Source organism: Ranitomeya variabilis, chromosome 1 (genome assembly GCF_051348905.1).
Source record: "Ranitomeya variabilis isolate aRanVar5 chromosome 1, aRanVar5.hap1, whole genome shotgun sequence".
Taxonomy (NCBI): Eukaryota; Metazoa; Chordata; class Amphibia; order Anura; family Dendrobatidae; genus Ranitomeya; species Ranitomeya variabilis.
Window position 1 is genome coordinate 389,112,455 of NC_135232.1, and position 12,617 is coordinate 389,125,071.

At 39.6% G+C, this 12,617-nt stretch overlaps 1 protein-coding gene across 3 annotated transcripts in view; it reads right to left on the minus strand.

Moving 5' to 3' along the window:
* CFAP95 (cilia and flagella associated protein 95) overlaps positions 1-12,617 on the minus strand; it is a 101,675-nt gene that overhangs the window by 51,709 nt on the left and 37,349 nt on the right. For 2 of the 3 annotated variants that reach the window (XM_077249070.1, XM_077249071.1), the window contains exon 4: positions 11,643-11,711. In XM_077249070.1, coding sequence (XP_077105185.1) covers positions 11,643-11,711 — 69 coding nt within the window. Of the gene's footprint in view, positions 1-3,967; positions 4,029-11,642; positions 11,712-12,617 lie in introns of all 3 variants that reach the window. The other variant, XM_077249069.1, reaches the window with a different exon arrangement.

The window sequence follows — 12,617 nt, forward strand, 5'->3', positions numbered from 1 at the left end:
TTCCTGGCTCCAGCCATATGTTCTCGCATCCTGCCCTCATGAGTATCCATTCTACCCCATATGATCTCCCCATCCAGCCCCATCTGTCTCCATCGTATCCATCCTGCCCCATGATCCAATCCTGCCCCATGTCTTTCATTCTGCCCCGTGTCTCCAATCATGCCCCCTATCTACATTCTGCCCATGCCTCCAGTCCTGCCCCCAGTGTGTCCAGCAATCTGCCCCAGTGTGTCCAGCATATTACCCCCAGTGTGTCCAGCAATCTGCCCCAGTATGTCCAGCATATTGCCCCAGTGTCCAGCAATCTGCCCCAGTGTGTCCAGCATTGCCCCTAGACAGTGTGTCCAGCAATCTGCCCCAGTGTGTCCAGCATATTACCCCCAGTGTGTCCAGCAGTGCCCCCAGACAGTGTGTACAGCATTGCCCCAGACAGCGTGTCCACCAGCAATCTGCCCCAGTGTGTCCAGCATTGCCCCCAGACAATGTGTCCAGCAATCTGCCCCAGTGTCTCCAGCATTGCCCCCAGACAGCGTGTCCACCAGCAATCTGCCCCAGTGTCTCCAGCATTGCCCCCAGACAGCGTGGCAACGCAGGCTGCAGCATCCTTGACTACACTACGTACAGTATGCTGAGTTTTAGTAGTCTGGATTTAGCCCACTTCTCTTGCTTGGACTGGGTAAAAGTAAGCAGAAGTATCTCAAAGCACATATAGTGTGGGAAGCTGTTACCTTGTTTACAGAAATTTAGAGGTAACTGAGAATTAGATGAACCGTGCCAAAAAGGAGGGAACCAGATTTACAGTGGGGAAAATAAGTATTTGATACAATGCCAATTTTGCAAGTTTTCCCACCTACAAATGATGGATAGATCTGTAATTTTTATCGTAGGTACTCTCCAACTGTGAAAGACAGAATCTAAAAATAAAAAACAGAAAATCACATTGCATGATTTTTAAATAATTACATTGCATTTTATTGCATGAAATAAGTATTTGATCACCTACCAACCAGCAAGAATTCTGGCACTCACAGACCTGTTAGGTTTTCTTTAAGAAGCCCTCCTACTCTGCACTCATTACCTGTATAAATTACACCTGTTTGAACTCGAACTGTATAAAAGAGACCTATCCACATAATCAATCACACTCCAACCTCTCCACCATGGCCAAGACCAAACAGATGTCAAAGGACACCAGGAACAAAATTGTAGACCTGCACAAGGCTAGGATTGGCTACAGGACAACAGGCAAGCAGCTTGATGAGAAGGCAACAACTCTTGGCACAATTATTAGAAAATGGAAGAAACACAAGATGACTGTCAATCTTCCTCAGTCTGGGTCTCCATGCAAGATCTTGCCTCGTGAGGTAAGGATAATTCTGAAAAAGGTCAGGAATCAGCCCAGAACTACAAGGGAGGATCTGGTCAATGACCCGAAGAGAGTTGGGACCACAGTCTCAAACATTACTGTTAGTTACACACTACGCTGTCATGGATTAAAATCATGCAGGGCACGCAAGGTCCCCCTGTTCACGCCAGTACACATCCAGTCCCGTTTGAAGTTCGCCAATAACCATCTGGATGATCCAGAGGAGGCATGGGAGAAGGTCATGTGGTCAGATGAGACTAAAATAGAACTTTTTGGTATCAACTCCACTTGTGTTTGGTGGAAGAAGAATGACGAGTACAACCCTAAGAACACCGTCCCATCCATGAAGCATGGTGAGGGAAACATCATACTTTGGGGGGTGCTTTTCTGCAAAGGGGACTGGATGACTGCACTGTATTGAAGGGAGGATGGATAGGCTCATGTATCACAAGATTTTTGCCAATAACCTCCTTTCCTCAGTTAGAGCATTGAAAATGGGTCGTGGCTGGGTCTTCCAGCATGACAATGACCCGAAACATACAGCCAGGGAAACTAAGGCGTGGCTCCTTAGGAAGCATTTTAGGGTCCTGGAGTGGCCTAGCCAGTCTCCAGACCTAAACCCAATATAAAAGCTGATACTGAATGCCGAGTGACAGTGCCGACATCTGAAAGTTCTGGAGAAGATCTGTATGGAGGAGTGGGCCAGAATATCTGCTGCAGTGTGTGCAAACTTATTTCATGCAATAAAATGCAAATGAATTATGTAAAAATCATACAATGTAATTTTCTGGATTTTTTTTTCTAAGATTCTGTCTCTCACAGTGGTAGTGTACCTACGATAAAAATTACAGACCTCTCCATTCTTTGAAGGTGTAAAAACTTACAAAATCAACAGTGTATCAAATACTTATTTCCTCATTGAATAAACTATGAATTTCTTCAGAAATGTTTATTATTAATAGGCAGGTGTAGGTCACCTAAATACTTGGATAAATACTGTCATGTGACAGTAATCCTAATCTAAAATTGGTGCAACAGATTATTCGATTTCAAAATATTTGAGAAAAAAATGCAAATAAAAAGAATACAAATATGTGTTATAGTGTAAAAGGAGATTTTTTTATTTAAATAGAGAAAAAAGAAAATCAGAAATTTGTAAAATAAAAATTAATTTTTGGTTTGTATTGCCATATTTCGAGACATGTAAAATTTTTCTTTTTATATAGATTGAGCCGAGTAACGGCTTGTTTTTGGCATGATGAGGTGGTTTATTGACACGATTTTTGATTAAATACAATGTTTTAATCTGCTGTTACTGCATTTTTTTAGGGTGGAGTAGTGGCCAAAAAAAAACACATTTCTGGCGTTTTAATTTTCTTTCTCGTTAAGGCATTTATTGGTTGGGTTATTTAATTTTATATTTTGATAGATCGGACTTTTCTGAATGTAGCATTACTAGTGTTGAGCATTCCGATACCGCAAGTATCGGGTATCGGCCGATATTTGCTGTATCGGAATTCCGATACCGAGATCCGATACTTTTGTGATATCGGGAATCGGTATCGGGATCGATATTAATTTGTAAAATAAGAATAAAAATAAAAAATATTGATATACTCACCTCTCCGACGCAGCCTGGACCTTACATCGGTAAGGTCCAGGCTGCGTCGGAGAGGTGAGTATATCAATATTTTTTTTTTTTTATTCTTTATTTTACACATTAATATGGATCCCAGGGCCTGAAGGAGAGTTTCCTCTCCTTCAGACCCTGGGAACCATACAGGATACCTTCCGATACTTGGTGTCCCATTGACTTGTATTGGTATCGGGTATCGGTGAGATCCGATACTTTTCGGGTATCGGCCGATACTATCCGATACTGATACTTTCAAGTATCGGACGGTATCGCTCAACACTAAGCATTACCAAATATGTTTGTTTATTTTTTTCTTAGCTTTTTATTTTCAGAGGGGAAAATGGAGGTGATTTGAACTTTTATTTTATTATACTTTATTTTTTAGTCTTCTTAGGGGACAATACAAATATGTGTTATAGTGTAAAAGGAGATAAAGTACATTAGAAATATCACTGTGATTTCAGGTAGCAAAACAGTCATTTATCTTGTGGACAATGCAGATTTTCGCATGGGATCGAGACCTAATAAAGGGTTCAAAGGTTTGATTAGGCTAATATACAGATCAGAAAAAAAAAAATTGAAAACCACCACTGTGACAAAGGACATGATGGCAGTCCAGATAGCAGACCTCCTGTATATACGGTAATTACTATAAATTTCTGAGTCTGATGGTGATGGACATTTTGTATCGTAAGAGAAGCAACTTGTGTACTATACTTGTCATACAAGGAGAAAAGTGTGCAACACGGTATGCAATAATAATAAAACTGGTCTGTCTCTTTCTCTTAGGCTTTGTTAGGCCTGAAACATTATCAACACTTAAAGCGGAGATCGGTTCATTACATAGAAATGTGCAACAAGTCAGATCTCGCGCTGCAATATGATGTCCAACATTGCTTTGTTCTTGTCAGTCATCTCTGAATATAAATATATAGAGAAGATTAATAAAAAATAATGGTACTTACATGAAATGTTGTATACTGAAAAGGGACCATATAGTCAATACCATAAGTTGTTATCAGATGCCTAAAAGATGGTGATAAGTGAGGTAACCCAGTAAGAGTGGATTATAAATATGAATCTAGATATAAATGTACACTTTCATGTTCAATTACAAGTTATGTAAACTATTTTCAAATTATTTTTTATCAAAATGGAAATACACAATTATAGTTTGCATACATTGCACTGATGATGGCTAAAAAGTCAGAAACAGCTGTAATAAAGTTGAAATAAGTGGCTCTGTAGATATGATGCAGCATCTTTTTATGCACAAGCACTGATGCATACAGTAGTTGGCTAAAAAAGTACCTACAGTACATATCTCTGTACACTGAAATGACCACTGGTTTGCCCGACTCCTCCATGGGCATCCACATTAAGATGAGTAGACTATGAGCTGTAAAGCTCCATTTGTCCGATGAATGGAGGACAATTTCATGTTCAATTACAAGTTATGTAAACTATTTTCCATTTATTTTTTTATCAAAGTGGAAATACACCATTATGATTTGCATACATTACACTGGTGATGGCTAAAAAGTCAGAAACAGCTGTAATAAAGTTGAAATAAGTGGCTCTGTAGATATGACACAGTATCTTTGCTATGCAAAAGCACTGGATGCATACAGTATGTTACGGACTTATCTGGTTGGAGTAGTGATAATGCAACTAGGGGCAGCACCGGGCATGTAGCGTAGTCTGGAACAGCCAAGGAGTCGATACACAGGAACAGCAATGTAGTTTGAAGGAATAAGCAGGAATCGCAGTCAAGGAAGCCAGAGGTCATTTACCTGGAGCAGTAGCGTCGTTTGAAGGAATAAGCAGGAATCGTAGCCAAAGAAGCCAGAGGTCATTTACTAGGAGCAGTAGTGTCGTTTGAAGGAATAAGCAGGAATCGTAGCCAAGGAAGCCAGAGGTCATTTACCAGGAGCAGTAGTGTCATTTGAAGGAATAAGCAGGAATCGTAGCCAAAGAAGCCAGAGGTCATTTACCAGGAGCAGTAGTGTCGTTTGAAGGAATAAGCAGGAATCGTAGCCAAGGAAGCCAGAGGTCATTTACCAGGAGCAGAAGGAATCGCAGGTGGAAAGAAGCTTGACTAAAGGCAGGTAGCTCAATAATCATGCAAGGAACTGAGACCAAGGCCAGGTTTAAATAGGATGTGCAATCAGAATGAGCCAATCAGGAACTCAGGGTGGTATCCAACAGGAAACTCAGGGAGGAGACATCAGCAACAACATAGGTTCAAGTATTTGGATAAGCACAGAACTGTCCAGCGAGCTGAATAGCCCAGAAGGAAAAGCTGCCGACTGGTGTGCAGGAGCTGCTAGGTTCGAATCCTAACACAGTAGTTGGCTAAAAAAAGTACCTACAGTACATATCTCTGACTGTACACTAAAATGACCGCTGGTTTGCCAGAGTCCTCCATAGGCATCCACATTAAGATGAGCAGAGTATGAGCTGTAAAGCTCCATTTGTCTGATGGATGAAGGATGGTCGTGGTCTCATCTTGGGTAATGTATACAGGCTATTAACCAGTAAAAAAATCTCTTATAGGGAGTAATCACATGTCTTGAACACGAAGGTAGCTGCAAGACATGCAATGAGTTAGTGGTCTAAATCCAGGTGGCAGGTTCTCTAGACCATATTTTTATTTTTTTGAGAGGAATAAGGATCTAAGGTATATTCCTTTTCTTGTCCACATTTTAAAGCGAATTAGGTAGTATTTTTAGGGAGTAATATTAATAAAGGCATTGGCACTTTTAATTTGTTCTTCTCTGAACAGTACATTTCCTCTTCATTTTGATAATCTGCTCACATGCATGGGAGTGACTTGTTTAATAAAGATTGGCAATTTCCAGAATTTAGAACATAATGATTCGTCAGTCGATATTGGTTTTATTATTTTGATATGCTGCTGTGTTGTAAGAAATGTTAAAAACATAACTACTGTCCTTTGATACTTATCCTCAGTCTCATATGATGTACACATCTATAAAAAAAAATTTATTTTCAGATATTAAAACTATCTGTATGACTTGTAACTGAGGATGAAAACTGTACATTTATATTGTCTTCAATTAATCTGTATTGCACATAATTTTCATTATAGGAGGTTTGGCACTAATTAATTTTGATACATACAATGATTTTTTTTTTTAATATCAGCACTTCAGCAATAATTGGAAATAAATGATTCAGCAGAACTTTGTGAATAATTACTTCAGGAAAGTTCGATGCTGTTGTTTTATGCCAAAATATTAAGGTAATAAAATATTTTGATAGCATGTACCTACACAATACAAAAAAAATCAGATTTAATACATTAACTCCTTCACTCCACAACCAATTTTCATTTTTATGTTTTTTTCCCTCCACTTCTTCCTTTTTTATTTTCCTGTCCACATAAACATACAACTAAAAACTGCTTGTTTTTTGCAGGATGAGCTGTAGTTTTGAATAACACCATTCATTTTACCATTTAATGTACTGTAAAACAGGTAAAAATGTCAAAAGTGTTGAAATTGGGATTAAAAATGCAATTTTGACTTTTTTTGCATTTTGTTTTTATGGCACACATTCTGTTGTAAGTGTTACTGTGAAACATTCTCAGCATGACTACAACGATATGAAACTTGTAAGATTTTTTTTATTTAAGTAGAGAAAAAAGAAAATCAGAAATTTGTGAAATAAAAATTAATTTTTGGTTTATATTGCCATATTTCGAGACATGTAAACTTTTTCTTTTTATATCGATTGAGCTGAGTAACGGCTTGTTTTTGGCATGATGAGGGGTTTTATTGACACGATTTTTGATTAAATACAATATTTTAATCTGTTGTTACTGCATTTTTTTTCGGGTGGAGTAGTGGCCAAAAAAACACATTTCTGGCGTTTTGATTTTCTTTCTCGTTAAGGCATTTACTGATTAGGTTATTTAATTTTATATTTTGATAAATTGGACTCTTCTGAATGTAGCATTACCAAATATGTTTATTTTTTTCTTATCTTTTTATTTTCAGTGGGGAAAATGGAGGTGATTTGAACTTTTATTTTTTTATACTTTATTTTTTTAGTCTTCTTAGGGGACTTTAACCCCCGGGCCATTTTTTGCTCCCCTTCCTCCCAGAGCCATAACTTTTTTATTTTTTGGTCAAATGGCCATGTGAGGGCTTGTTTTTTGCAGGACAAGTTGATTTTAACATATCGTGTACGGTGAAAATGCAAAAAAGTGCAATCCCACAGTTGTTTTTTTTTTACTAGGTTCACTAAATGCTAAAATTGACATGCCATTATGATTTTCCAGGTCATTATAAGTTCATAGACCCCAAACATGTCTAGGTTCTTTTTTATTTAAGTGGTGAAAAAAAAATTTCAAAGTTTGTATCGGAAAAAAAAATTGCACCATTTTCCGATACCCGTAGCGTCTCCATTTTTCGTGATCTCGGGTTGGATGAGGGCTTATTTTTTGCGTGCCGAGCTGACGTTTTTAATCATACCATTTTAGTGCAGATACGATCTTTCAATCGCCCGTTATTGCATTTTAATGCATTGTTGCGGCGATCAAATAAAGTAATTCTGGCGTTTTTACTTTTTTCTCGTTACGATGTTTAACGATCGGGTTAATTCTTTTTTTATACTGATAGATCGGGCAATTCTGAATGCAGCGATACCAAATATGTGTATATTTTATTTTTTTATTGTTTTATTTTGAATGGGGCGAAAGGGGGGTGATTTGAAATTTTATATATTTTTTTTTACTTTTTGCATGCTTCAATAGTCTCTATGGGAGACTAGAAGCTGCAGTTGTCCGATCGGGTATGTAGCATACAGGATCAGATCGCCTGTATGTAGCAGAAATGCTCACTTGCTATGAGCGCCGACCACCGGGAGGCACTCATAGCAATCTGGCTATGACAACCATAGAGGTCTGCAGGAGACCTCTGGTTGTCATGCCAACCCATCGGTGACCTGCAATCACATGACGGGGTCACCGATGGGCAGAATTTCTGACGCGCTTGTCAGAAGTGCAAGTTACAGTGGGGCAAAAAAGTATTTAGTCAGTCAGCAATAGTGCAAGTTCCACCACTTAAAAAGATGAGAGGCGTCTGTAATTTACATCATAGGTAGACCTCAACTATGGGAGACAAACTGAGAAAAAAAAATCCAGAAAATTACATTGTCTGTTTTTTTATCATTTTATTTGCATATTATGGTGGAAAATAAGTATTTGGTCAGAAACAAACAATCAAGATTTCTGGCTCTCATAGACCTGTAACTTCTTCTTTAAGAGTCTCGTCTTTCCTCCACTCATTACCTGTAGTAATGGCACCTGTTTAAACTTGTTATCAGTATAAAAAGACACCTGTGCACACCCTCAAACAGTCTGACTCCAAACTCCACAATGGTGAAGACCAAAGAGCTGTCAAAGGACACCAGAAACAAAATTGTAGCCCTGCACCAGGCTGGGAAGACTGAATCTGCAATAGCCAACCAGCTTGGAGTGAAGAAATCAACAGTGGGAGCAATAATTAGAAAATGGAAGACATACAAGACCACTGATAATCTCCCTCGATCTGGGGCTCCACGCAAAATCCCACCCTGTGGGGTCAGAATGATCACAAGAACGGTGAGCAAAAATCCCAGAACCACGTGGGGGGACCTAGTGAATGAACTGCAGAGAGCTGGGACCAATGTAACAAGGCCTACCATAAGTAACACACTACGCCACCATGGACTCAGATCCTGCAGTGCCAGACGTGTCCCACTGCTTAAGCCAGTACATGTCCGGGCCCGTCTGAAGTTTGCTAGAGAGCATTTGGATGATCCAGAGGAGTTTTGGGAGAATGTCCTATGGTCTGATGAAACCAAACTGGAACTGTTTGGTAGAAACACAACTTGTCGTGTTTGTAGGAAAAAGAATACTGAGTTGCATCCATCAAACACCATACCTACTGTAAAGCATGGTGGTGGAAACATCATGCTTTGGGGCTGTTTCTCTGCAAAGGGGCCAGGACGACTGATCCGGGTACATGAAAGAATGAATGGGGCCATGTATCGTGAGATTTTGAGTGCAAACCTCCTTCCATCAGCAAGGGCATTGAAGATGAAACGTGGCTGGGTCTTTCAACATGACAATGATCCAAAGCACACCGCCAGGGCAACGAAGGAGTGGCTTCGTAAGAAGCATTTCAAGGTCCTGGAGTGGCCTAGCCAGTCTCCAGATCTCAACCCTATAGAAAACCTTTGGAGGGAGTTGAAAGTCCGTGTTGCCATGCGAAAAGCCAAAAACATCACTGCTCTAGAGGAGATCTGCATGGAGGAATGGGCCAACATACCAACAACAGTGTGTGGCAACCTTGTGAAGACTTACAGAAAACGTTTGACCTCTGTCATTGCCAACAAAGGATATATTACAAAGTATTGAGATGAAATTTTGTTTCTGACCAAATACTTATTTTCCACCATAATATGCAAATAAATTTATAAATAAATAATTTTTTTTTCTCAGTTTGTCTCCCATAGTTGAGGTCTACCTATGATGTAAATTACAGACGCCTCTCATCTTTTTAAGTGGTGGAACTTGCACTATTGCTGACTGACTAAATACTTTTTTGCCCCACTGTAAATGCCGCTGTCAGAAATTGACAGCGGCATTTAACTAGTTAACAGCCGCGGGTGGATCGCGATTCCACCCGTGGTTGTTGCAGGCACAGCACCGGAGCCCACACCCAACAGGAGGAGTCCAACATCGGCGTACTATTAAGCCTGATGTCGGAAAGGGGTTAAACTGCTATCGTCCTATCAGTTACAGTACATACTGCAATAGCACAGTACCACACTATATAGTTTAAATCTCAGTCTCCTTTGAACTTCAGCATATGGGCTCATTCCCACTTGCGATCAAATCTGACTAATGCAATCAGATTATAAATCTTATTGCATTTGGACCAATGTTATTCTATCATTGTGTGTTCATCTGCGATTTTTTTTTCCAGCCCAGATCAAGATCGGACTGGAAAAAAATTGCAGCATGCTGTGATTGTAATCAGAAATTGGATCGCATCTCGCAATAGAAGTCAATGGGTGAGAGAGAAAAAAAATCCCACAGCACTCGGACCATTAGAGTGCTGTTCGATTTTTACACACCGACGTCCTTTGAAAAGCCGGCAATTCATATGCCGCATACAGTAAAATCACAGCAAGACCTGACAGAATAGAAAAGATAGAATAGATCTATACACATAGAATAGATAGATATAAAGATATCAGTCACAAATATAATTAGTACAGTGCTTGTGTAGCTTACTGTACATGTATTTTATTACTAAATATACTATTTTCTGAAAAAAATGGCATGGGCTCCTGCTTAATTTTCATAACAGAGGGAAAGCGGACAGCTGTGGAAGGGGGCTTCCAAGGCTATTAATATTAGCTCACAGCTGTATACTTAGCCTTTACCGGTTATTAAAATGGGGGACCCCCCAAAAAAAATGACATAGGGTCCCCCTATATGTAATAACCAACAAAGGCTAAGCAGACAGCTGCAAGGTGATACTAATAGCATAGGAGGGGCCAAGGATAGTGGCCCCCTCCGAGACTAAAAACATCAGCTCTCAGCCACCCCAGAAATGGCGCATCCTGTGGGCTTGATGTCACCTGACAAAAGAAAGGTAACATCCATGCCCCCCCAACTATCACAACACTTGCTACCGCTACAGGGCAAGTGGGAAGAGTGAAGCTAAGTGCAAGAATTTGAGTATCTTATATATGCGCCTTTTGCTGGGGTGGCTGAGAGCAGATGTTTTTAGCCAAGACGAGGGGCAATATCCATGGCCCCTTCCTAGGCTATTAATATCAGCCCACAGCTGTCTGCCTAGCCTTTGCTGGTGATTAAATATAGGGGGACCTTATGTAATTTCTTTGGGGGTTCTCCCATTTTAATTACCAGTAAAGTTTAAGTATATGCATGCAATGATTAAGGATTTCAATCTGAAATGCGTTTGCTCATACATCTAACCCTATGCACATGGCTGCAATTTTTATTTCTTATGGATCTTAAAATATTTTAATAAAGTTTTCTACTTTATGAAAAATTTGGATGCTGGATCTTTTCTACTTTTCTCTACATTTTCACTAAGTTAGCAGACATTAACCTAGTGAATGTGTAGTTGAGGTTATGATCATACACATTACTTAATTGCTTGATTACTTTTACTATTATAAGGTAAAAGGAATAATGCTGCCACTATTTTGTTTTTGCGCTTTCATTTTTCCAATTTTTTTTTTTTAAGTGTCAATTTTTTTATTTTTCCATTTAAAATAATAAAAGTAACAAAATCAGCTACTATTCACCCATGTGATGTCATAATTACAGTACATGTGATATCTACAGCCAATCACTCACCTGATATAGACGGCACACGCCTTTAAGTTTAGTAATTGGCTGCAGTGGTCAAGTGTGCTGTAGTTGTGATGTTACCCCTGCAGCCTGTTAAGAAAACATAGAGCAGCAGTGGAGAGCTGGGGCTGGGGAGTATAGCCGATTTCATTATTCTTATAAACAGCAAGCTAATGGAGTTAAAAAAGGCATAGATGGTAAATCCATTTAATTATTTTTCTTACATTTTAATCACTTACATTTTGTTGTGATGTTTATTATGATGTGGCAAAACAGCTCCAAATCCACTATCTGGAAGTCCAGTCCGCCTACAAGGAAATAAACAGAAAACATTACACATTTTACTTAGTGTCAATTTCTGGATAAACGTTTGTCAGGTACCAGCACTCCGCTACCTCTAATCGTAAGGACAATCACAAAATTTATTGACCATTGATGGATGTGGCCATGATCGCTTTCGCTATGGTCCTCTCTCGCCCATGAGCATACCGTATTTACACAGTGGGTACGGAAAGTATCCAAACCCCTTTAAATTTTTCACTCTGTTTCATTGCAGACATTTGGTAAATTCAAAAAGGTTCATTTTTTTCTCATTAATGTACACTCTGCACCACATCTTGAATGAAAAAAACCAGAAATGTAGTAATTATTACAAATTTATTAAAAAAGAAAAACTGAAATATCACATGGCCATAATTATTCAGACTCTGAATAGCGCAAATCTTCTTTAGAGGGAAGAACTCCAATTAGGAAAATGGAACAATCCTACAGCAAGCTGTATCTTCCAGCACTGAACAATGATTATCTGATAAAAGTAGATCTCAGATTCAGCTGGTCAATGGGATGCTGGCGTCGGTGGACAGCTTACCTGCATGGACCCCCACCCGCACTGGCCTGGTCACGACGTCTGTGACCGAGGTCGTTATGCCCCTGACAAGAAGGACATCACCTGCTTCTGGATCGTGGTAGGTCAAGAAGCTGTAGCATCGACCTTCCCAGGCTCAGACTTCAGAGTTCCACCACCCACTCGGTGACCAAGATACTGCAGCTCCGTCATGCCTATTTGACATTTTCCTGGCTTTATAATAAAACTATCACCGTGGACACGCCTAGGCTTACCCACTTTCCAGTTGGCTCAGGTGTATGATTAGCCGCATAGGTATCGACGATCGATCTGTGCTGCCGTGGCTGCCTCTTTTGGCTCCCGGTCCATC